A 23,608-nucleotide genomic window follows, 5' to 3' on the forward strand; every position below is an offset into this window, starting at 1 on the left:
AGCTTTGTGAAGGTAGAAGAGTTGATACTGAGGGCTTTACATTGAGAATTTTGCAATTTTGGCAAAAACAAAAACCAAAAACCCAGATAGACAAAAAATATATATATATATAGTCCCACCTGATGCACAGCAGGTCGGCGTTTCTGAAGCTATAAGAGTTTGTTGTCGCTGTTCCTGAACACTGAGACAACTCTAGTAAGAGATTTCCCAGGGCCAGCACCCTCCTGGCTGGCCCGGGGCGCCCGGGGCTGCTCCCCCTCCCGCACCCCGCTGCGCCTCTCCGCCCCCCTCCCGGGGGCTCCTGGCGTCCCCACCGGCGTGCGCCCCCGGGCCGCGGTGGCTGTTACCGTGCGGCCCTCCGGCCAGGCGCGCGCTCGAGGAGTCTGTCCGCGCAGCCCGGTGCAGGTGGAAGGTGGGGGGCGAGGTCTGCATCTCCTTTCGGGAGCCCCAGCTCCGCACCTTGCCGGCCAGCGCACGGATCCCAGTTCTGCCTCCAGGCGGATTTGGATCCTATTTCTCGTCCCCCTTTCCCATCCGGACTCCCCAGAGGGAAAATGGTCCCCGACGCTGAACGAAGTGTGTGTGGGGGGGTTGGGGGGTGGGGGGGTGGGTGACTTGCTTTTTAATGTTTTTTTTTTCTTCTTTTTTCTATTTTTCTTAAATAAAGGTTCATTTCTGTACAAGCACGAACTCCGCGGCGCCTGCGAGATCCCGCTACCACACGGCCGCCTCGTTCATTTCGGGGGGGTGAGACAGGTGGTTCCCGTAGCTCGCGCCGCCGTTGACCGAGAGCGAAGAGAACGGCGGGCTGGGCCCGAAGACCTCGGCCGACATGGAGTGCAGAGGCCCGGGCAGGCTGGGCTCGGGGCTGGGCGAGTCCCCGGGGGGATGCGCCAGGATGTCAGTGAACCGCTGCGCCTCGCTGGACGGGTGGTGGCCGGGCAGCGGGTGCTCCAGGCCGCCCAGGGGCGTCCCGGAGGGGCCGGACGACGGCACGAAGGGCAGGTCCACGGGCGTCTGCGCCTGCGAGGACGGGGGGCCTTGCGGGAAGAAGTCGTAGTTGCCCCCCGGCCCGTAGTACTCGCTCTGGTAATCTGCGGGGCGGCGGGGAGGAGGACGTGAGCGGAGGAGGAGGGACGCGAAGGCAAGTCGGGGGGCTCCCGTGCGGGGCTGGCCGCGGGAGGGGCCTGGCGCGAACGCGGGAGCTGCTCCCCGCCCGCCCGCCCGCCCGCCCGCCGCGTTCGCAGGCCGGGAGCCGGCCCCGGTCTCCACTACGCCCCGCGCTGAGCCGCCGGCCTCCGCCGCGTCCCCCCTGGCCAGAGCGCCCAAGCAAACCAGAAGCGCCTCCCGCGCTGCCACCCGCTTCCTACGAAGCGGACGCGGCCCGGCCCGCCTGCCGCTCGGCCGCACACTCACCTCCGTAGAAGGAGAAGGGCCCGTTGGGGATGAGCTCGCCCGGCTCCAGGCGGTCCACCAGCGGCCGCATCCGGCGCGGGCTGCGGAAGAAGGCGTGGCGCCGGGCGCCCAGCGCGCTTAGCTGCTTCATCCTGCGTTCCTTGGAGCGTCTGTTCTGGAACCAGACCTGAAGCACATAGGCGGCGGGGTGAGGCCCCGCAGACAACCCCCTGCCCACTTCGGGTGCGCGGCTGGCCGGCCCAGAACCCCTCCAACCGCTAGCTCCACACCGGGCTCCGAGTGTGGGTGTGTGTTGTGTGTGTGCAGGGGGGTTGTGGGGGGGGGGTGGTATGACTCTTACTAGGACCGCGCACGGCGGCGGCCCCTGAGCCAATGATATACGGGATTCCCGACTGGGGACCTGGGCAAGCCGCCCTGCCCGACGTGAGGCACTTGAAGTTGTTTCCAACAGTCACACTGTCACAGTTGTAGCTTCTGGAGGCTGTACACACATAGACACGCAACCTCCCCAAATAGTGTCAGACACGGGCAGCTTCCCATTCACCGTCCCTGGCAGCCCCCTCCCCCACATGATCGTGACAGAGAACTAAACAGCCTCCTGTTGACACTCAGTCTACCAACGATAGTGATGCCAAAACCCACAATCTCCTCTTCATATCCGCGCAAATCTCCCAGTGCCAAATATATCTATCCGTAGCCTCTCACTGACAAGACAGAGACAGGCAACCTTCCATTCACTATGCACAGGATGGTACAGCCTCCCGGGGCGCAGGGTCTACTTGCATAAGTGTGCCCACGCTTACTTAGTCTCCCAGGCACATCCAACCACATCCTCGAAGAGCCTCCGCAGGTGAACCAGACACCTAACCTTGGGCTTGAGACTCAGGCCCAAATCACATGCAGCTCCAAGTCCTCACAACCCACTAGCATAGCTGCCCAGATGTCCACCTCCCCTCCCTATCCCACTCTAGACTGCCAGAGGCTGAGCTGACTCCAGCTTGGGCCTTTCCCCCTTCAGACCGGGATGCCCCCATCTCTCTCTGGAGAAGAGGTTTCTGCTCTGGGGCTTGTCTAACTGAGGCATGAGACCCACAAAGTAGAGGTTGGAGACACAGAGGGAGATCTATGTTGTGGAGAAACCAGTGGAACTGATTAATTCTGGCATGCTCTGAGACCTCTGGGTTCCTTCCAAACAAGGTGGGTGGTGCAGAAGAAAGGGTCCCAACTTCCTAGCAGTGTCCAACACCGTCTCCTCCTCCAGCCTCATGCTGAGCTCCCCATTCCTCCCGCTCTGCCACTACCAGCACCAGCTTCAAATTGGGAAATGGAGGCTGCCTAGGGATTTCTGATGCCCTACACATGGGCCAGCACAACACAGGTCACCAGTGGAGGGGTGTGTCTGGGCCTCTCCAGTCCACCCCCTCCAGCCTCCCAGGACTCACTCCCCTTCTTGAGGCTGGGTTTCCCCTGCTTGGCCGGCCTGGTTGCCTGCCTAGAGGAGCTATGTCGGTCTCTGGGGGAATGGAGTGGCATGCCCAGGCCCTGACCTGGATGACACGCATGTTGAGGCCAGTCTCCTGAGCAAGCTGCTCTCGGATATGGCGTGTGGGCTTGGGAGTAGCAGCGAAGGCCGCCTTCAGAGTTTCCAGCTGCTTTGCCTTGATGGTGGTACGTGGCCCCCGCCGCTTGGCACCCAAGTTCTGGTCGTCATTTTCGTTGCTGCCCCCTTCCTTGTCTGATACATTGGCGCTCTCTGAGTCCTTGGCATCATCCTGCGATGGGTCTTGGGAGTCCGGAGACAAACTGGGGTCACTGCCCGTGGTGGCTGGGGAGAGGGAGGGGACAGGTGAGCAGCGGCCTTAGTGGGCCTTCTTCCCCCAGGACCCACCCGCCCCTAATGAGCTGGGAATTAGGGCCTCACCCGAGTGGAGGCTGTTCTCTTTGGCGACACTGCTGTTGCTTAGGTAATCCTCTTTGCAGACAAACTTGTTCTCATCGATGATATAGAGCTCCTCGCCAGTAGAGAGCTGCTTGTTACACATCATGCAGGTGAAGCAGTTTAGGTGAAACACTTTGCTCCGTGCTCTCCGCACCAGGTCGCTAGGGGAGATGCCCTGTGCGCAGCCCGCGCATTTGGTACCGAAACATCTGTGAGGTGGGAGAGGACGGGTTGGTGAGGGGCAGGGGGAGAACAGAGGCCAGGCAAAGGACGAAAGAGAAAGAGAGAAATTAGAAAGTGGAGGAAGAAGCAGAGGAAAGGGGATAAGAAGAGAGACAAAAAAGAGAGGCAGAATGCCCATCATGCGGTAAAGAAGGCAGGAGAGGGCAGGGGCACCAGTGAAAAGTCAGTGAGGGGATACACAGGGTTAGAATGCGATTGAGGGGCCCAAGCTGCAACCCCACCCCCAGCCTTATGCCCCGTGTTGTCCCAGAGGAAAAGAGCGCCTGCGGAAGGAGGCGAAGGAGGCGGCAAGGCGGTGATGGGAAGGGGAAGGGAGGCACTTATTTCCTCATTAGATTCAGAGAACAAATTCTAATTAAAGCTCCAAGTAAACGCGACCCGAGCGCCGCTTTTCTCTCCCAGCGTCACCCTTCACCATAAAACGACCCTGCACATAGGCTGAGGATTGGCTAGGTCCAGTCCTGCCGCCGGTAAAGAAACAGCCGCGGAGCGCGCAGACGGCTGCAGCTGAGCCACCGCCACGTTCAAGCCCAAAGCCCGGCAGGTTGGCGCAATCTAGAGCCACTGCGGGGCTCTAGGTGCCCGGCTGCGCTTTGCGGGAGCCAGGCCTCTGGGGCCCATTGGCAGCTGGCACCGCTCTCCGGTTCTCCGGTTCAGCTCTAGCTGGTATTGGGGACACCAGGTGCCGCCGGCCGAGGTTTGGAGGCTCAGCCTGCGCTTGCTCCCGGATATACCAGCCTGCACAGTGCTTTTCTCCCTGGTTCCCCGCAATCAGAGACACGCTTCCTAGGGCAGCTTTGGGGACAGCGCGTTCTGGGCCTCTAACCAAAGCAATCCGTACGGTTTCGTGCCCCCACCTCCTCTCCCAGTTTGACCTGTCACCACAAACTCGGAGAAAAGCAGAGACCAAGTCAAAAGAGTAAACTGGGAGATTTCAAACCAGTAAAAAGGAATTAAAATTCTCATTTGCTCCTGTTCTTCTGGGCTGACTTGTGTGTTTGTGTGGATTTCGTGGCAAGATAGTGAATTTTAGAGAATAAATTAAAATGCTAAACGAAGGAGGATCATCTGGAGAGATCTCCCGGCTCCGACAGCCGGACCCGGGTTTTCCCCCGCGTTTGGCAAGGAGGTGGGGCAAGGGGATAGTGCGCAGTGCCTGGGAGAGCTCCGAGCAGAGCCTGCACCACAAAGCCGAGCTTCGCGTTGGGCGGCCGATCCTCTCGCCAACCCTGGCAGCCGGGAAGCGGGAGGGAAAGGTCTTCTCCGAGGCTGGAGCCTTGGGGCATTTCACAGGCATGGTGCAGTTTGCCCAGGCCGGCGCTTGAAGGCTGGTCAGGGTTTCAAGAATACCCTGGGATGTGCACCAGAGGTGTTAAGGCAGAGTTTTTCCTGCCGCTGTCAAGGCAAGGGACTCAGACACTCCAGGCAAAAGCCTAAGCGGTTCCCGCCAATACCTTTTGGAGACGAAAAAGGCAGTGTGGCATGTAACTGGCCTGGGCTTCTAAGCTCAGCCCGGAGGGTGAGCAACCTGGGAGGCTCGGGGAATTAATACAGTTGCTGGAAAGGTGGTGGTGGGGGGTGGGGAGACTGGAGCTGGGGTTACAACGCCCGGGGCTGTGCTGCCTCCTTCAAACCTTGGAGGGGCTTCTGGGTGCAATCGGACTCAGACCCTTTCTTCCCAGGTACGTGCAGCTAAGCCAGAACCCACAATTTCCAGGACGCAAGCAGGGCCGCGTCCCGGGCGCGCAGCGCCAGCTGGCGAAGAGGCGGGTGCCCATGGGACTTGGCTGCCCTCTCCAAGGCTGCTCCTAAGGCGGTTGCTTCGGCCACGCTGACCTCTGATCCGAAGCTGGCCGGGAAGGGCCCGCGGGGAGGGAGCAGCAGAGGCGGGCCAGGGAAGTACTCACCGGAAAAAGTCGTTCTTGCAGTAGAGCTTGCCTTCCCGGGAGAAGCACTTCTCGGTCAGGTTGCATTTACATTCACAGCACTGGACGCACTTGACATGCCAGGCCCTGTCCAGCACGTTCAAGAGGAAGCGGTCCAGGATGGGCCTTTTGCAGCCAGCACAGTGCACCATGGTCTTTGGTTCGGTCGGGTGAGGCCGGGAGAGCGAAGAGCAAGTAGAGCCTAGGGGATGATTCCCGAAGACGTCAGCAAGAGCTCCCCAACCCCTCCAAAAAGAGGAGACACACTGGGGGTGCAAGCCAAAACCTGCACCAAGAAATCAAAAGGGGCTGGAAATGAGGCTGATGGGGAGCGGTGGGCACCTCGGTGGAGTGTGCAGCCTGGGAGTCCCAGGGCACCGGGGCACAGCAGCGCGGCTGCAGCTCCTGGGACCAGCAAGAGTCTCAGGCGGGGGAGAAAGCGACTGTTCGGCCCAGAGCCCTAGGAGGAGTGAAGGTCACCGAGAGCAGCGACGGGACAGAAATAAATAAAAAGGAGCCAGAGAAAGAAGAGCAGGACGCAGCGAGCTCGGGTTGCAGGGAAAGCGCCGTGGAGTTCTCCTGGGCTTGAGGTAGAGCTGTCAGAAGTCAAAGTGCATCTGCTTTTGCCGGGGTATGAGGGCGGGTGTGTGTGCCGGGCTGCCTGCCACCGACCAGAATTTCCCCTCCTCTTTTTTTGTTTTGTTTTGTTTTGTTTTTGTTTTTGTTTGTTTTTTTAGAAGAAAAGAATAAAACGAGTGTTGAAGCTTTGGATCCTAAGCGGCCGGCATCGCGCGGCGGGTCGGGACGCGCCGGCCTCCCGCGGTGGGCCTGGGGGAGGGGGTGGGGGCAGGCCAAGGGAGGAGGGAGGGAGGGAGGGGAAGGCCAGAGGAAGATCTCGTTGTTGATTGTTGTTGCTGCTTAGATTCCCGGGGTTTGGAGAAGTGTTTGTGTCAGTCGTGAGCGCAGAGGGACAACTCCAGGCGGACGCAGCCAGGTGCGCTTGCTCGCTCCCCACCGGCCCAGTCCCGTCACCTCGGCCCGCGGCCCGCCTGACGGCCTCCGTGTTTTCGGGACGGCCCTCCCTGCTTCTGGACTCCTCCGGGGAGGTGATACGGTCTGGCTCCTCACCGCGCCTGGCCGTGCATCGTGGCTCCAGTCACAACTCGCGGCCGCCTGGGCGCGCAGCCCCGCATCTCTCGGCCCGCGCTCCGGCTGCCTGCGTCCAACCACACAGTCGCTTGACTTTCTTTTCCTTTTCCCTTTTTTTTCTCGTTGTGATGGCAAATCTGGGTTTCCTTTCTAGCCTTTTTCTTTCCTTCCTTCCTTCCTTTTTTTTTTTTTTTTCTTTTGCAGCGGGAGGAGTCGGGGGGAGGGGGAGTAGCTTGGAGAGCTTTTAAAAAAAAAACCCGTCCTGGTGCAGCAGCTATAGTTCGGCGCGGCCGGAACAGTTCAGCAAGGGCCGCTGCTGTCGCCGCCCAGGCCGCAGTTCGTTGCTGGCTGTCTCCGGACAGGCGTCCCTCTGTCCCTGGTCTCCTGGCCCAGTCCGCCGCCCTGGCGCGTCTCTCCCCAGCTCCGATGGCTCGGTCACTGCTCCTGGCTGTTGGCTGAGCTCTGGAAGCCCCCTCGCCTTAATGCAGCGCCCGCCGACGTCACCGCGGCCTGCGACCAATCAGCGGCTCGCGGTCCCTCTGTAAACCATTCTGCATCCCCGGGCCGGGGAGAGTGCCGGGAGACCGCGTTTAGAGGATCAGTGGCGGCCGCATCCCCGGCCCCGCGCGGTGCAGGCGGCGGGCAGCGAGGTGCCCGAGCCCCTCCTGCTCCGGTAAGGCCTCGGTTTGGATGGGAAGGACTGAGAGCGCGCGGGAGTAGGTGCAGGCGGAGGGCAGAGTACTGTTGGAAGGTGGGATTAATCCAAGGTGGAACCTTGTTGGAGGTTGGGTTGCAGCTGGGTCCGGGAGCCCCGGCGGTCCCGGCGAACTGTTTGCCTTTGCAATTCAGCGGGTGTGGGGCTTCCCCCGCCCCCTTCTTCGCGCTTTCTTGGCCTGAAAGTTTGTCCCGAGCACAGCGCGCGTTTTTGCGGTAGTGGGGAAGGGTGGGGGAGAGCCACAGAATCTTCCTTCTCCGATCCCTCCGTGCCTTGTCCCCCAGTCCATCCAAAGTCCATAGGGTCTCGGTCTCCCGGAGACCTGCGTGTCTGTTTCCCGCAGCGCGGTCTTGGAAAGTTGATTCCGGCGGTTTCCTGATGGGGGCGGGGGAGACCGGAGGCGCGGCGCCGGGGAGGGGGAAAGGAGTGGGTGGGGAAGCGCCTCGGGTGAGGAGTTGCAACCCAGGCGAGAAGTTGTATGGAAACTGTGATCCGGAGACACCTTTTACATACAAAAACAAACGACTAGGCGGGAAACTGCAGGGCATCCGTGGCGGCTGGCGGGTGGTGGTAGTGGCAGTGGGAGGCCGAGACGTCTGGGGCTCCACGGACAGACTGCAGTGGATTCGGGTGTGCAGCGCACGGGCTGGGTGGGCCCGGCTTCTCCTCCCCTGTTCCAGGTTCCCGGCTAGCCACAGCTTCCCGAGACCACTGCTGACCACACCCACTGTGCTCACTCCTCAGGGAGCCTTTACCTCCCCAATTCGGAGTATAACCTCGGGACCACTGCCCCGGGGGGCGGGGGGCAGATATTCCAAACGTGGGGCTCAGGTCCCGGTCCTGAGAACCCTAGCCTCGAAGAGTCACTCCGGTTTCCCGGCTTACGCCAGTCAAATACCAAATACCGTTCTGGACAGCACCATTCCTGTGCTAACCGGGGATTTCTCGTGAGGTCTGAGGTGGCAGGGCTGGGGAGTCCTGTTTTTGCTCCTCGTTTTTTTTTTGGGGGGGGGGTGGGAGGGTGCTAAGAAGTCTCCTTCAGCCCTAGTGTGGAAGAAAATAAAGATGGGCAGCTGGCCAGGTCTAGCCGGTATTTTGGAATCGGCCTTTCGATCCCACTCAGGTGGGGGACTATGACATCTCACACAAGGGCCGGAGATTAAGTGGGGGAAAATGCACGCTGAAACACAATTGCAATGATCCTGAGCTGGTCCAGGATCCAGCTCCCTGCAAATGGAATACCCTCTTCGAACGAATCGGGAAGCCGCTACAGAAAATTTGGTTTGTGCTCTGCGGGAATGGAGTTTTGGGGCTCTGCCAATGCCCCTTTCTTGCCTTCAAGCTTCAGCCCGCACCACCCTGCAACCCCGAGGCCACCGCCAGCCCCCACCTCGCCTCCGGTGTCACCTTTTCATTGGAAGCCAAAGCCGAGGTCCAGCGTTCCACTCTTTGGCGTTTAGCCCATCCTGACCTCTAGGCGCGGTCCCTCTAACATCTTCTCACCCTCTCCGAAAACACCTGGGCTGGGGCTCCCCGCTGCGGGAAGGGCGGTGTTGGGGCTGGTTATCTCTCTTGCATCAGCCCCCTCCGCCGGCCTCTTTCAGGGCCCGGCTCAGGTCTGGAGTAAGACGCGGAGGGCGGTTCTCCAACCCTGCAGGCCGGCTTCGGGAGATCGGACTGGGTGTTTGGGCTCCTCCTGCCGACCCAACACTCCCAGGAACCAGCCGATCCGTACCCAGTTCTCCAGCTCCCGCGGAGGCGCTAGGAGCTGCTTGGCTCAGAGGACCCCATCTCCTCCACCTGGAGCCCGAGGAGCCTCCCCAGCCCGCTGCGATCGGTGAGACCCGCGAGGAGGGGCTGGTCCAGTCCAGCGGTCCCCACGCTCCGCCCCCCCTCCGCCCCCAGCTGTCCTGGTTCTCGCTGCTAGCGCCCTCGACCTAACCGCCCCTTTCTGGAATCTAAAGCCATCAGAGTCCCGAGTGGCTCAACCCCCGCCCCCGTCCCAGCTGGGCTCCTTCTCATGCAAAGCAGAGGGGCCGTGGGGGTGGAGGGCAGTCGGCGGGGACCTACGGGTGACAGCTGGACCCTGCTGCCAGGCCTTCTTGTACCCAAGGCCTGCTGCCTCCTTTCGGGTGGACAGGAGGGGGTTGCTCCACCCGTTTGGGGGTGCTGTGATCTTGGGACCTCGGACCAACGCGGTAGGGGAGTTGAGGATGAGAAGGGACGCAGGCTCTGGGGCATCAGGGTCTGCTTATCCCCGTGTCCAGATGGTTCAGTTAACAGGTTTGTGGGAACTCACCCCCGCGTCTACCAGGGAATACGGAGCGCAGCTCTAGGCGCGCCTCTTGGCTCCTGAGTCTACGTTTAAAGTCCAGACCTAAGGCCTCCCCGGCGACAGCATACTATATTAATGTGTTATTTTCATTTCCATTGAGCTTCTGTTTTAAAATGTATGTGGTCGCCCAGTCTTGGAGAGAAAACTGAACCAGCTTTCCAAATTAGCCGCCTCCGAAGGCTCTCAGCTCAGCTCTGCATTTAAACCAGTGGCTGCTCCGCGAAGAGCACCAAGCTTCCCTTCTCACCCTCACCACCACTCGCTGCCAGCATCCCGAAGCACACAGCGCTTTCCTAGGCAAGGACCTCCAAGGCACACAGACCCACAGTCCCGCACACCGCCCCCAGGGCGCGGGAGCTCTAGGCTGGGTGCCCTGAGGGTCAATTTCGCCTGTGGCCCTTCACTCGGTGGCCGCGGAATCCCCTCCACCTCATCCCCAGGCTCCTTTGGAAAAGGCCCCGGAGGGGCCAGGAAGCGGCTTTCACAGTACAAGTTTCCCTTCTGAGAAGCGTCTTGAGGGTCCCCAGAGGCAGGATCCTGCTGGGGAATTGGGGGACGGAGGGGCTTCTGTTAGCCCTCCCCAGACACCCTGCAGTTTTGAGGGGGATCGACGGTGCCCTCTCCTGTGTCTGATTTCCTCCCGTGATCTCTGTGGTTCCAAGCCCCAGATCGCTTTGCTCCCTGACGTTCCCGCGTGGCTCGCGTGGCCCAAAGACCCGAGCCGGCCAGGCACCATCAGCGGCTGTAGATGCGAGAGGGGCGACCGCCCCTGGCGGCTCCCCTCCTTGCCCACCGCGCTCCGGGGCAGCCCGCCGCCCCCCAGAACAGCGCGGTGAGGCCGTGACGGAAGGCGCTCGGGGAGGAGCGGACTCGAGGCGGTTAACAGCGCCCGGCTTCGCGCACCGCCGTAACCAGCCTCGCCCGTGCAGGCAGAGGGCGGAGGGAGCGGGCGGGTCTTCTCCAGGGGTCCAGGAGGCCGCACAAACTCCGCACAGGCTCGGCGGAGACGCTACGCACGAAACTTTGGCCCCGGGCCCTAGGATCTGATCCTACGTCTTCCGCTCTCGCCTTTGCGCCTGGTTCAGGTTGTCTTAATCTCACTCCATCACTCACTCCTGGAAATGACCTACTTTTGTGCACCACTTTACAGTTTATATCACGATCTCCCCTGAACCGCATATTAGGGAGGGGGAGCGGATTTGTCTTATCTCCTTATTCCCGGGGAAGAAACCCACGTTAGGGGGTTGGCCCGGGATCCCTGGGCCCGTGCCCTATGGAAGGTGAGAAATTTGGGGTGGGGGCTTGTCACCTTGCACCGCTGTGTACTTTGGCCCCAGCGGGGAAGGGAGGGGGTGGGGGACAGCGAGGCGGGGGGGAAAGGGCAGCATCCGGCCCGGGCTTCACGGTGTGCGCTCGGGCTGGGTAAACAAGGCTGGCTTCCCACGGGGACAGGGAAGGGGGGGCACCCTGAACCCGGAAGGGGCGGGGGAAGGTCAAGCGTGGCGATCTCAGATGCGAGGCATCGCCGCGGAGCAGAGACCAGTGGCGGGTAGTCGCGGAAAGGAGAGGGTAAGTGGAGGAGGCAGGAGAGAGAGAGAGAGAGAGAGATGGAAGTGAGGGGAGAGGGACAGGGAAAGGGAATAAAGACAGAAAACCAAGGGGAAAGAAAAGAATAATGGGAAAGTAGGCAGGAATAAAAGAAGGGTAGACGCGCTGGGGGAAATGCATCAGAGGAGTGGAGGAAGAGAAAAAGGGACCCAGAAAGACATGCGGCAACATAAAAGGCGCGCGGCCGAGCACCCTGCAGGGGCTAGGGGGACATCCGGTGGGACTCGAGGGTGCACGGGTGTGACAGTCGGTTCCTAGGCGGGAGAAAAGGAGGCAGCGCGTTTGGTGGGCGACTCAGCGCCCGTGGAAAAGCGTGCGAGCAGCTCCGGGCAGGAATCCAACAAATAAATAAAACGTCTAAGACGGCGTGACAACAATGTGTATTTGGGTGCGTGCCCGTGTTCCTCTGTCTGAACACACACTCACACCCGGTAAGGAAGACAAACGGGGCTCGTGCCTCAGAGTAATTAATCCTCTCACTAATTGACTCTCTCTCCTTACCTAATGGTCGTGGTCACTGCTGATATCTGGAGAGATATCAAAGATGGGGAGAAAGAGAGAGAGACCCCCAAAGCTAACCAGGTTTGGGACTGGAACTGTCCTTTCTGGACTTGGCAGCTCTAGGCCCCCCTTCCTCTTTTGGTGGCAGAAGTCAATAGATGTTGCCGCCCCACCAGCCTCTCCATGTTTGCATTAATAAAGATCTCCTCATATTAGGGATAACCAGGAGCTGTCCACACATACACTGAAGCCTTTCATCAACCTCGGAGGCTGAAAGCCACCCCACTGCCCCTCTGCTGGACATTACCTACTTTCAGGCAACACCAAAGTTGCTCCCCCAGGAGCCCAGCCCCTGCGCCGCCTTCTTTCACTCATAACTTAATCTTCCCAGGGCCTGAGATGTGTCCTGCAGCCCCTAGTGGAGCACATGAAGTTCTGAATGGGTTGGGAAGCAGCCATGGATAGATGGAGGGAGAGCAGCCGAAGGGACGTGGCCAGGGCAAGCATGGGGAGATGCTTCTAGAAACACCCACTCAGACACAGGTGGAGGGATACAGAAGCACAGAGGAGAGCAGTGCACCTTGCAGAAGTGAAGCCTCCAGGGACAGGAGAAAAAAAAGATAGATACTATGCAAGGTAGGAGAGAGTGTCAAGTGTGTGGAAAGGCAGCCAAGGTGACCATGTCTCAGTGACTGTGAGGGGGACCCTTCTATCTGTGTGCGAGCATGGGGAGGAGCCCATCTATCTTTCTCCCACAGCACCCTCTGTTCTCAGGACTGGGGAAGGAGGCAGAGGAGAGGGTGTTGGATGTGGATCAACACATTGGTAGCCAGAAGCGGCCCAAGGCCCAAGGCCCACAACTGGTTTGCTGATACAGCTTTGAGGCTTGCATTTGGGAGGTGAATGTCAACTCTCACCCCTCTGAGGTGGCAGCTCTGCTCTGTTGCCCTCCTCCGAGGCTAAATAAATAATTGCTGAGGTCCATAAACTGCTTAGCCTAGGGAGAAGAAGGAGCAGGGAAGGGCATCTCCCCAGGAAAAAAAAAAAAATCCACTTCCCTCTCACCCCCCACTAAACACATTCTTAATTGTCCCTTGGGAACATTTGTACCTTTGACCAAAGCAAATCCCCAAGCAGTAACAGCAAAATTCGTCATAGGGGCTGGCAGTCCTGAGAGAGCTAGGGGTCTGGGAAGGGGGAGGCGGAAGACATGGCAGGCACGTCTGAGAAGGTGAGAAACTTGGCTCTTCTTTCCCTGTCTCTGTCATGCTATAGAAAGAAAGTGAACAAGAGGAATAAAGTTCCGGGGGAGAGAAAGAGAAGGACATATAAAAGGCAAATCCAAACCAGAAAGGAAAGAAAGTGAAGAAGAAAGAAAAAAGGTGGTGGTGGGGGGAGATGTGCTAATAAAAGAGGGTGATGGCAGCCCCAGGAGGCTGGGCCTTGTCCCAAACCATCGGTCTTCATTGTCTCCGTGTGTGCAAAGGCAACTCTGCCGGCATAAGGAAAAGCCACTATTGGAGCCGCGGCTTTATTTTATATCCTATACATCAGGAGGGAGGCAAAGCTTTATTTTCGCCAAGAGACAGATATTTTATTTCTCTCTTACGGTTTTATGTGTGAGAGATGTCAGGTTGCCACAATGGATGGCTAATGCATAGGCAAGAGGAAGCCGTGTTGGCATGCTGTGTGTCATGGGGTCTTGGGGGGGTGAGCGGGCCTGGGATTTAGGGCTGATGGGACACTCTGGGGGATTTCTGCTAAAACATCTCTCTTCATAAATCCAGAAGCATGGTCAGCTCAACAGGGAGAAGAAGGAGTTTTAGAGGGAAAAGAGTTGGGCTTAGAAATAAATGAACACACAAAGGAGCCGCTTCCCTTCCGACAGGCTGGGGCAACAAGAGGCAAGGTGGCCCGGTTGGAAAAACAGAGACCCACATCCAAATACACGCGCACCTTGGCAGGGAAGTGTTTTCCTACAGAATCCACTATCATTGTGCTTCTTTTGCTCGGTTTTGTATTTTTTCACCTTTTTCTTCCCTTTCTTCACCAGAAATCTTTTTTCACCTCCTCAGAGCCTTGGGGGGAAAGAGCTATTAATTTGCAAATCATCTGATCTGTGAAAGGATCAAGATGCCTGTTTTTCACCGCTAAATCCAATGTCTTGGGTGGACACACATATGCACATGCGAGCCAGTCATGCTGGGAATCCTGGGAGTAGAGGTGCTAGATTGGATTCCAAGAAATGTGCCCCACCCCTCCCCTCACTTCCCCCTGGGACCTACAGGGTGAATGAAGCCTCAGATCCCAAACTGTATAATATCCCTATTTTTGAACCCAGAGAGAAGCAGGAGATGAGGGGACAAAGAGAGAGGGAAGTGGGTTAAATGACATGTGCCTTTCAAGACTTGGACTAGTCTCCCTACTCCCAACCCCCACCTCCACATCATTTCTTCCAAGAGTTCCAAGAATTCTGTTCATTCTCAGGTCCTACTCTTCCAGTTTTTTGAGTTCTTGCTCTATAACCACTGTGGAACAAAAAGGTGATTTTGCTCTTTTCCTCTTTCCAGGGGATGAGAGGCGGCACTGGATCTCTAGACAATGAACACGGCGGACCCAGCCACATGGTACTTAGCTGTGGCCTCTGGGGAAGTCATTAACCTTTTTGGGCCTCAGTTTCTCCATCTGTATTAGGCTAAGTGATTGCTAAGGTCCCTTCCAGCTTCAACCGAATGAGATAATGTGTGAAAACATTTTGTAAACGCTAAAGCCGGACGAATGCCAGGGATTATTATTATGATTCTAATCAATCCTCTTTTCTCCACATGGATCTTGGCTGTTTAGCGCCAGCAAGCAGGCTAAAGAGGGCTGAAAGCGAGAGAGCTTAGCGGAGATGGAGAAGCTCTGTGGCGTGGACAGAAAAAATCCTGCATCTCCAGAAACATTCTGTCTCTGTGTGCCCCCCAGGCCTGGTGCGTAGGGGTGGGGAAGGGGAGGAGGCCTGACTCTGTATGACCCATTGCAGTCTACATGGAGGGAGAGAGTATATTTCTTCTAAAGCACCATTTGTCTCCAAGTGACTGACATAGGAACCTGATGCGAGGGCGATCTGCGATTGTTTTTTCCAGGAAGAAAGGAAAGAGCAAGGTGTAGCTGATTAGCAAGTTAATTATTTCAGTATCCCAAGGGTTCCAGTGTGGTGGTAAGTTGTCCAGCCCTGGTGTAATTTCACAGTCCATGCATTTCCTGGTGAGCACCTGGGGTGCCCGGGTCTGTCTCTCTCTCCATCCACCTGCCTCATGTCTTCCTGACACACCTGGGGAGGTGGGTAAGGATGAGGAGGTAGATGGCACAGTGCACACATTTGGCCTAGGCTGCAGATGGGGGAGCGAGGCAGAGAACAGAGTGGAGGAATCCTCTACCGCCACTGAGCGTTTAATTATCTGGCCTTTCCCCTTCCCTTTTTTAAAAATCTTTTGTTTAATAAATATTAATGAAGCAGATAATCCGAAAGTGGAGTTGCTGTGAGGTTATTTTCCCCACTCTCAGTGCTGAGGGCAAGGGGGTACAAGGGGCCCTTTGGCCTCTTACCTCCTCCTGGCCCCTGCTAATCTCTCTTAAGGCTCAGGTTTGCTTTCTCAACTCCAGCTACCACTTGGTCTCCGGCAGCCTCCTCCACTCAGACTTCAAGATCTGATTTCCCCTTGGGGGAGGGGAGGGAGGATTGTCAAATGGATGCCTCCCTCCAAGAGAGAAGTTGGGGATGCTGAACATCAGCCCCAGAATGAGCAGCGTCTGCCATTCTCTGCTCTCCAGGCTGGTGGGGCCAAGTCCCCTGCCGCTCCTCCTGAGGTGGACGAAGGGAGGGCCCTGCCGTTTACTTAAGACCGGTCCCATCTGCTCAGACTGCCCTTTCATAAGGGGAGGGATTTATGCAGTGTCCTTGTGCACAGATCTGGGATTTGCCTGAAAACCTCGGGCCTCCAAGAATATTGTTGAACGCTAAAATGTTCAGCCACAGAGATGATTCATGATTTGTCTGCATGGGCAGGGTGAGTGTGCGTGTGCGTGTGTTGGGGAGAGGCACATGCATTGATGGGTGCTTCTTACCATTCCTACTTCTAAATCCAAACATTAGGAAACTTCTTTTTCTGTATTTACTCAGGAGGCAGCCCACGGCACCAGGCTCCAGAGAGCCAGCTTCCTGACTTCAGCGGTGTGAAGATGATCCAGTACATTTTTGGTTCTGGCTTTCAGCCGTCCCCCAAGCAGGTTGGCTGGTATCCCTGCTGGTGGAGAGGGGCTGGGGGCTATCTGGAAAGATAGTTCTGATGACTGCTTCATTGTGGGTGGCAGAGGATTTGGGGAATGGAGCTGGGTGAATTGCTGTTCGAACTACTTTTGGCTGTCTTTACCTTATAGGCCTTGGGGATCTCACTAGGGGAAAAGTTAGAGAAACCCAGAACAGAGGAAGGCAGGTGTAAGGAGTTTCTTGGCTCCATCTTGGTTACTGCCATGCCAAAAGGAAGCCCAGGGATAGTAAACAGAGATCCTGCAGAGCAGGGGTTTGAGGTTCCATGTGGTATCTTGGCCCTGGTTCCTGGGACATTAAGAAGTCCTTCACAAGTTGTAGAAAGACCCACAAATTCCATTTCTTTGTAATCTTTAGGAAGTAAATGCAACCTCTTTTCACTGCTTAGTGACTGGTAAGGTACATTTTCGGCCCATATGACTCTCATTTGTGGTTTTGCCATTTTCTTTGCTCATGTTCCAGTTGGGACTTCCCAGCTCTCGAGTTTTCTTTTCCCTCAGGCCATCCATTAGTTAGCCAACAGCCTGGGCCATGGGTTGGCACACATTTTGAAAGGTGAGTTTGGCAGGCCCGTAACTACTTGCAAGCTTGTTTTCATTTGGGCTGATGGGACCGTACAGCTTCCCCGTCAAGAAGAAGCAGGGAACCATTTCTGTGACTCTTCTAATGAAGGATTTACTACTAATTTGATAAGTTCAATGCTCTTTTTACTCATTCTGAGTGAATAACTTTGTCAGTCAACCCCAAGAGTTTGTAGAACCTATAAAAACACTTCCTTTGGGCTCCCTGTTTTAACACATTCTGGGGCTTGGGCTTGCCTCTGACAGACAGGGGAGGGGCAGAAACATTCCAGAGACCTGGTCTGAGAGTGTTATCTCTTCTTCTACCCCAAATCCTCACCCTCCACTTTATCTATCTTTACTGCAAATGCAGAGACCTCCTAGGGAAGTGTGAAGGGATGGGTCTTAATCAGGTTTGGGGAAAGAAGAGGAATAAGTTGAGCTCAAAGAAAGATGGGGACAGTCGGAATGTTAGGGGACGCTGCTCTGTGTGTTGTATACGATAGCCTGCAAATTATGCATTGGTTGCAGCAATCTACAGTGTATAGGTCGGCATTTGCCAAATGTCACTTGGCCGTAACAGTGTTAAATAAAATTGTAAGAAATGCTACTGGGGCTTGCATGGGTTATTTAATTCTATCAATGATAAACAATGTTAATGTGTAGCATCTCAGCTGGCACAATATCATGTTTCATTTATATATGCCGAGATATATTTAAGCATGAAAGATAGAGTTTTCCAACACATATATTTCCCAATGATTACTTAGAAGAAATGTGATAGAAGCAGCAAAAACCTCTTCTCTCTCCACATAAACTTGCACCCTGCTCACACGGATTGCCAGTTGCACAAGTCCACATGGGCAGCTAGCCACATACATACTGTCACAGTGGGCCTTCACTGGTAAATGTAAAGGTCGATTCTGTAAGTGTAGATCCAGCTTTAGGCACTTGTACACAATCACATACACACATATACCAGCATTTTAGTCTTTGGTATGTTCACACACATGTTCTCACACACTGCTGCATAAACGGATGGTGATGTGAACACGCAGACCATCCCACACGTGGATATATATATATATATATACACACACACACACACACACACACACACACGTAAGGGTCCTCCCATGAGTGTCCACATGCAGGAGCATCCTGAATAAGTGTGCATCTATGTCCACGTGCACATTTGTACATACATACTCCCACACCCCTGCTCTGTTGTGTACACCGGCAACACTCCATATGGCCATGGTATAACAGCTGCCCTGTTATTCTCAGAGGCTCCAGACCTGGTGGACAGTATTTGAATTGGGTGTTTGCCCTGTATGAGCCCTGAGGCCTTCAGAATGGGAGGCCAGAAGGAACAGGGTCAAGATGCCAGCCTGCCTGGCCTCTGATGAAAATAATATGAAACTGTGGGGGATGGGACTGTTGGGAAGCTGGTCTCCACAGATAGGGATGCTTCCAAAAGAAGATCAATCCTTTATTTGCTCATTTAAGATCAGAATACCTGAGAGGCTCCTGTGGTCCTGTTTCTGCTGTCACTTATCTTTGTGAGCCTAGGTAACCTCCTCTCTGGGTCTCACTTTCTGCCTCTGTAAAGTGAAGTATTGGCCCAGACCAGTGGTTCTCGGCCCTGGTTACACAGTAGAATCATCTGGGGGAGCTTTTCAAAAAATACAGACACCTGGGCTCCATCCCAGACCAATTAGATCAGACTCTCTGGAGGTGGGTGCCCAGCATCTTATTTTTTTAAAAACACTTGAGGTGATTCTATATTCAACCAATGTTGAGACCCACTGGCCTAGATACTCTCCAAGGCCCTTCCAGCCCTAAAACTGTGCTTTGAAGGACTTTTTATATATAAAGCACCATGCTGGGCACCAGGGCACTCTGCTGAAAGTTCTAATTCACTTGCTTCAGAAGTTATTATGAAGCCATTAAAATCATTCTTTCAGTTTAGGAAGAGTATAATTTTTTTAAGCTTCTTTTTTTTTTTAAAGATTTATTTATTTATTCATGAGAGAAACAGAGAGTGGCAGAGAGGCAGAGGGAGAAGCAGGCTCCCCGCAGGGAGGCCCACATGGACCAATCTCAGATCCCAGGATCACGCTCTCAGTCAAATGCAGTGCTCAACGCTGAGCCACCCAGGCGTCCCTTTTTTTAAAGGTTTTATTTATTTATTCATGGGAGACACAGAGAGAGAGGCAGAGACACAGGCAGAGGGAGAAGCAGGCTCCCTGGGAAGAGCCCATTGTGGGACTCAATCCCAGGACCCCGGGATCACAACCCGAGCCAAAGGCACTCAACCTCTGAGCCATCCATGTGCCCCAGAAGAGGATAATTTTTGAACAAACTATATTTATCCTGGAAAAACTCTTCCCTGCATTTCCACTTGTCTCTTTGTTTCCTTCTTTGTTCCAATTCCCCATTTCTCAGACTCTCACTCATCAAACATTAATTATATGCCATATATGCAAATGCTATAAGCAGGTGCCCGATAACTGTGATAGATACCTTGCTACCTGCCCATATTTTATGTCTAGCTCCCCATCCAACCTGTCGGGTAGCAGAGTATTTTTAGTAGGGTACATGATAAGGCACAAGCCCCGGGAGGGAATGTTTTCTCCCTCCCCCAGCTCTGAGTCAGGGAACAGCAGCCCCTCGGCCCATGCCCCAGTTCTGGAGGCTGGTGAGGTGGCTGCAGAAAGCCTTGAGCTGCGTGTCCTAGAAAGCTGCTCTCAGACTTGGGCCTTGGGGAATCCTACCTTAATATTCTCCAGCAACCATTCCCCAGACAGAGCCAGTCCCCCTTGAAAACAAATCTGCTTGTAGCCCCGCACCTGCCACCTGCCAGAGGAGGCTGAGCCCAGCTGAGGCTCCTCTTCCATGTGGCAGGTGGAAGGCAGAGCTGGGGGTGGGGGTAGGGGGCTGTGGGCCCTTTATCTGTTGGGGATGCTGATGAGAGTAGGGGCAGGGGTTCTGCCTTTGATGGGGGGGATAGTAGAGAAAGGGTTAATTCTAGATGGAAGGCCTCCACTTTGGCCTCCATGCTATCACTCACCAAGCTGATGTTTACCGCCTACCACTCCTGGGGAAACTCAGCACTGTCCAGTTCTCTCTCTCTCCCCAGCTCCATTGGCCGGCTGACAAGACAGGTCAGGCTGGGTGAATTTTCTCCCGAAGGCGTTCAGACTAGTTTTCTTTAGGGAAGTTGTTCCACTGTGGCTACGGCCCCACCATCCAGGTGGGCACTGGGAGGTCGTGTCGGGGCCTGAGGCCTCTGTGGTTTCAGTTCTCTGTCTCCCAACCCTGCATGCTATTTCTCCATTTGCCTATTTCTCCCCTCTCTCTTTCATTTTGTCCCTATCCCCCTTGATGACATGGCAAGTGAGGTCTCCACCCCTAGGGAGGAGGCACATCAGGCACCAAAAGTGGCTGATTGCAGCTGATACCTCGGGGCCTTGCAACCCTTCCTCTTTTCTTCTCTCTTCCCCTGCACAGAGGGCAAGCCTGTTCCTAAGGAGGGAGCCTGAGACACCGCACAAGATCCTCGGACTCTAAATCTCCAGAGCCCAGCTTCCCACGCTTGCGCCCCTTCCCAGGGCCTACCTCCCCTTGGGCCTGTGGAGCATCACACCCCAGGATGTGATGGATTCCCCAGGCACCTTCAAAGGGCTCTCCACATTTGTTTGCAATGCAGACCTTGAATCCTGCTCTGGTCATAAATGTTGTTTATTTTGACTAGGACCTACTGAAAGGGGAATGGGGGTTAGGGAGGGCACAGAAAGGATGCCTAGGGAAGATCATAAAACCATTAGCAGGACAGGGCCTTTAGGGGTCACAGGATCATAGAATTTTCTGGCTGGAAGGAACATAGGCCATTAGGAAGGTCAGAGATGACCCTCTGTCAGCAAGAGGCCTCTAGGTGCCACATGGAGCTAGGGTGGGGAGCTTTGGGCCTCTTTCTAGAAAGTGGACACACAGTGTGGGGGCATGACCCCCCAATAACCTTACACGGGGTGGGGCAATAGTTGTTGAACATGATGGATTTGCCCTCCCAGTGGGAAGAACCAGTTGCTTGAATGTGTAGTGGAACCTCTTGTTCTGGGAGTGGGCACAGCTCTGGGTAAAGGAAATAAAATTCTGTTTCCACCATTATTTGGAGCAGCTAGTAGATACCAGGTGCTAAGCCCAATGCTCTTCCAGTACCTTCAAAACAATTCTGAAAGAGATATCATCTCCATTTTGTAGATAAGATAAACTGAAGCTCAGAGAGAGGAGGTGGTTTGCCCAGGGTCACACAGCAAGTTAGTGGCAAGGCTGGGACTAGACCTTAAGACTTTGGACTCTTTAAACGTAATCTCCTTCCCACCTCCTCTCCGCTCCACCACACGCTTTGGTCTGGTCTTGAGTGACCAAAGGGAGCAGGGCTTCCTTCCCTCTAAAGCTCATGGTGGGGCTCAGGAAAGCTCAGGAGCAAACCTCCTTCTAGTAAGAACATCAGAATCTAGGGCTCCTTCCAGTCCCCGGCATAGACCTGGCTCACTTTGCAGAGAACTTGCTCCCATAAATCTTGCCATCATCAGGAAACCGTCTTGGTTACCCTTTATTTGCTGTGTGAGTCAGAGCAAGTTGCTTCACCTCTCTGGGCCACATCCTCCCAATCCATCTCCAGACCTGAGGTCTTTGTGGAAGGTGAGGGTTGGTGGAGGTGGTGGCAAGCTGGTCCTTTTTGAACTCCTCTGCGGTGTCCCAGCTCTGGAGTGGGGATGGTAGGAGGAAATGAGACTTGGTTTTGCCATCAAGGCTGACTCAGACCACAAAAAAGGCACCTCAAAAGCAGGCAAGGCTAGGCTGGCTAAAATCTCTGCTGAGAATGAGAGGCTGAGAGCCAGGGCAGAAGCTGGGCTGGGATGAAGCAGCTTAAGTGCCAAGTTCTTCCCTGACCCCCTGACTGTGTAATCCAGTTGCTTGGACAATGGAAAATCCCCTTCTCCCCCACCTCAGCCCCCTCCCTCACAAAAGCCTCCTAATAGGCCTGCCAGCTTTGGGGCGCTAATCAGCCCAGGCAGCACTCTGGGAACAGGTTGCCAGGTTGTCCCCCTCCCAGCTGACCCTCAGTGGAAGATGGGGAAGGCTGGGAGGGGGCAGGACATGTGTGTGGTGGTGGAGGTGGGGGCGTCTCCTGCTCTCTGGCCTCTCCGAAGGATCAGGGACACTGATGGGCCTCCGTGCTGAGGCAAACTTCAGGGCTAGGTCCTGGGGCAGAGGTGCCTTGGGCAGGGCTTCTTATTAAACAGCCCCATTATTTCATCCAGTGTATTCCTTTCATTTTTATTTGAAGACGGCTCCCTCCCCAGCACCTTCGCCTCCCCACCCCCTACACTTTCACTCATCCTTCTCTGGAGCTGCTGACAGCTGCCCTGCGGGTGAACTCCTGATCCTCCTGTGGCTGGAGAGACCTTGGGGGTGGGTGGGGGGGAGCGGTCAGGCCAGAGCATGCCTCCTCCCAGCTCCCCCAGCCCCCGCTCAAGATAGCAGCACCTCGGTTCCAGGAATGAGACCTAGAAGGGAAGAAAAGGAAGGAGGGAAGGAGTAGGCAGGAGGAGAACCAGGAGGAGGAAGAGAGCAGAAGAAATGTGTGTGTGGAAAGAGGGGAAAAAGAAGGAAAAAGAAAACCAAGAAGCAGCACTGGAGAGGAAAAGGGAAGTCTGTGGGGAAGGAGAAAGGAGAAGAAGGAAAGGAGGAGGGAGGGCTGGGCCAGAGGATTGGGAAGGACTCCTAGGAGATGCTTCAGGGCTAGGGGTTGGGGGAGGCAAGGTGGAGGGGGCGCTGCATCTGCTGCAGGGAGGCCCAGGTCTCTCCAAGTGTATGGGATGAGGCTGGAGGGCTCCCCCCCCCCCCCCACCTCTGGGAAGGCTGCCCTCCCTCTGGCTGAGGGGAAGCCCTGGGAGGCCTTGGGATCCAGGATTGGACAGGTACCCTGGACTGTAATCAGGGGGTCTCTAGCTCGCAGTGGTCGGGGCTGTGAAGACCAGCCAGGTGGAGCCCATCAGTTCCTTCCCAGGACGGTGACTGCTTCTTCCTGGCCCGGGTGCCCGCAACGCCTCAGCTGGCCTCGAGGCTACAGCTTTTGCCTGCTCCTCTTTGGTTACGGTGCCCCGTTGGAAATTGGTCCTAATTGTTGGGTTTTATGATGTGATGATGGACAGGGCCTTAAAGACCCAGATTTTCCACCCCTTTGCTTTACAGATGGGGAACGGAGGTCTAGGGAGGGGAAGAGCCTTGCTCACGGACACGTAGCGAGTTCACAGGGAGGCCTGCCTTCCTAGGATCACGGGTGAACAGGGAATCAAGAGCCAACGAGGAGCAGGGCTGCCTGATGTCTCTCTGTAGAGGGCCAACATCCCGTCCCCTCCACTGGGAACACTGCCACAGTGTTTTCTATCCTAGGGGAGGGAAAACATTTGTGATTACAATAGTTAACCACATTCTGAGGATATGCTGGGAACTTTGACATATATTATTCTCAATAAATTTTTTTTATAAAAAATATTTTATTTATTCATTAGAGACACACAGAGAGAGGCAGAGACATAGGCAGAAGGAGAAGCAGGCTCCCCACGGGGAGCCCGATGTAGGACTCAATCCCAGGATCCTGGGATCATGACCTGAGCCAAAGGCAGACGCTCAACCACTGAGCCACCCAGGTACACCTATTCTCAATAAATCTTCACATATATCCTGCCTGGGGGCTATTCTATGACCTGTGTTTACAGAGACATAAGCCAAGACACAGAGATGTTAAGTAATTTACCCAAAGTCACACAGCTAGGAATATGAGCTGAGATTTGCTTATGCATGCTCTCTCTTGGATGATGATAGCCAGTGCT

General features: G+C 55.5%; 1 protein-coding gene and 1 long non-coding RNA gene across 9 annotated transcripts in view; one reads left to right on the top strand and one right to left on the bottom strand.

The window, feature by feature from the left end:
- LHX1 (LIM homeobox 1) lies at positions 1–7,675 on the bottom strand. The gene is made up of 5 exons (XM_077852316.1): positions 5,506–7,675; positions 3,338–3,564; positions 2,964–3,241; positions 1,417–1,582; positions 1–1,094 (listed from the first exon to the last, which is right to left on the bottom strand). The coding sequence occupies exons 1-5, from the start codon at positions 5,673–5,675 to the stop codon at positions 715–717; spliced, it is 1,221 nt and encodes a 406-aa protein (XP_077708442.1). The 5' UTR covers positions 5,676–7,675; the 3' UTR covers positions 1–714.
- Positions 6,945–23,608, top strand: part of LOC144286176 (uncharacterized) — a 22,158-nt gene continuing 5,494 nt past the window's right edge. Inside the window, exons 1-4 of one of the 8 annotated variants that reach the window (XR_013354252.1) lie at positions 6,947–7,345; positions 14,402–14,458; positions 14,676–16,103; positions 20,217–20,456. This is a non-coding gene — a long non-coding RNA (uncharacterized LOC144286176). Of the gene's footprint in view, positions 7,346–14,401; positions 14,459–14,675; positions 17,314–20,216; positions 20,457–23,608 lie in introns of those variants that run through there. The other 7 variants (XR_013354247.1, XR_013354251.1, XR_013354248.1 and 4 more) reach the window with 7 other exon arrangements.

This window comes from Canis aureus, chromosome 16 (assembly GCF_053574225.1).
Source record: "Canis aureus isolate CA01 chromosome 16, VMU_Caureus_v.1.0, whole genome shotgun sequence".
NCBI lineage: Eukaryota > Metazoa > Chordata > Mammalia > Carnivora > Canidae > Canis > Canis aureus.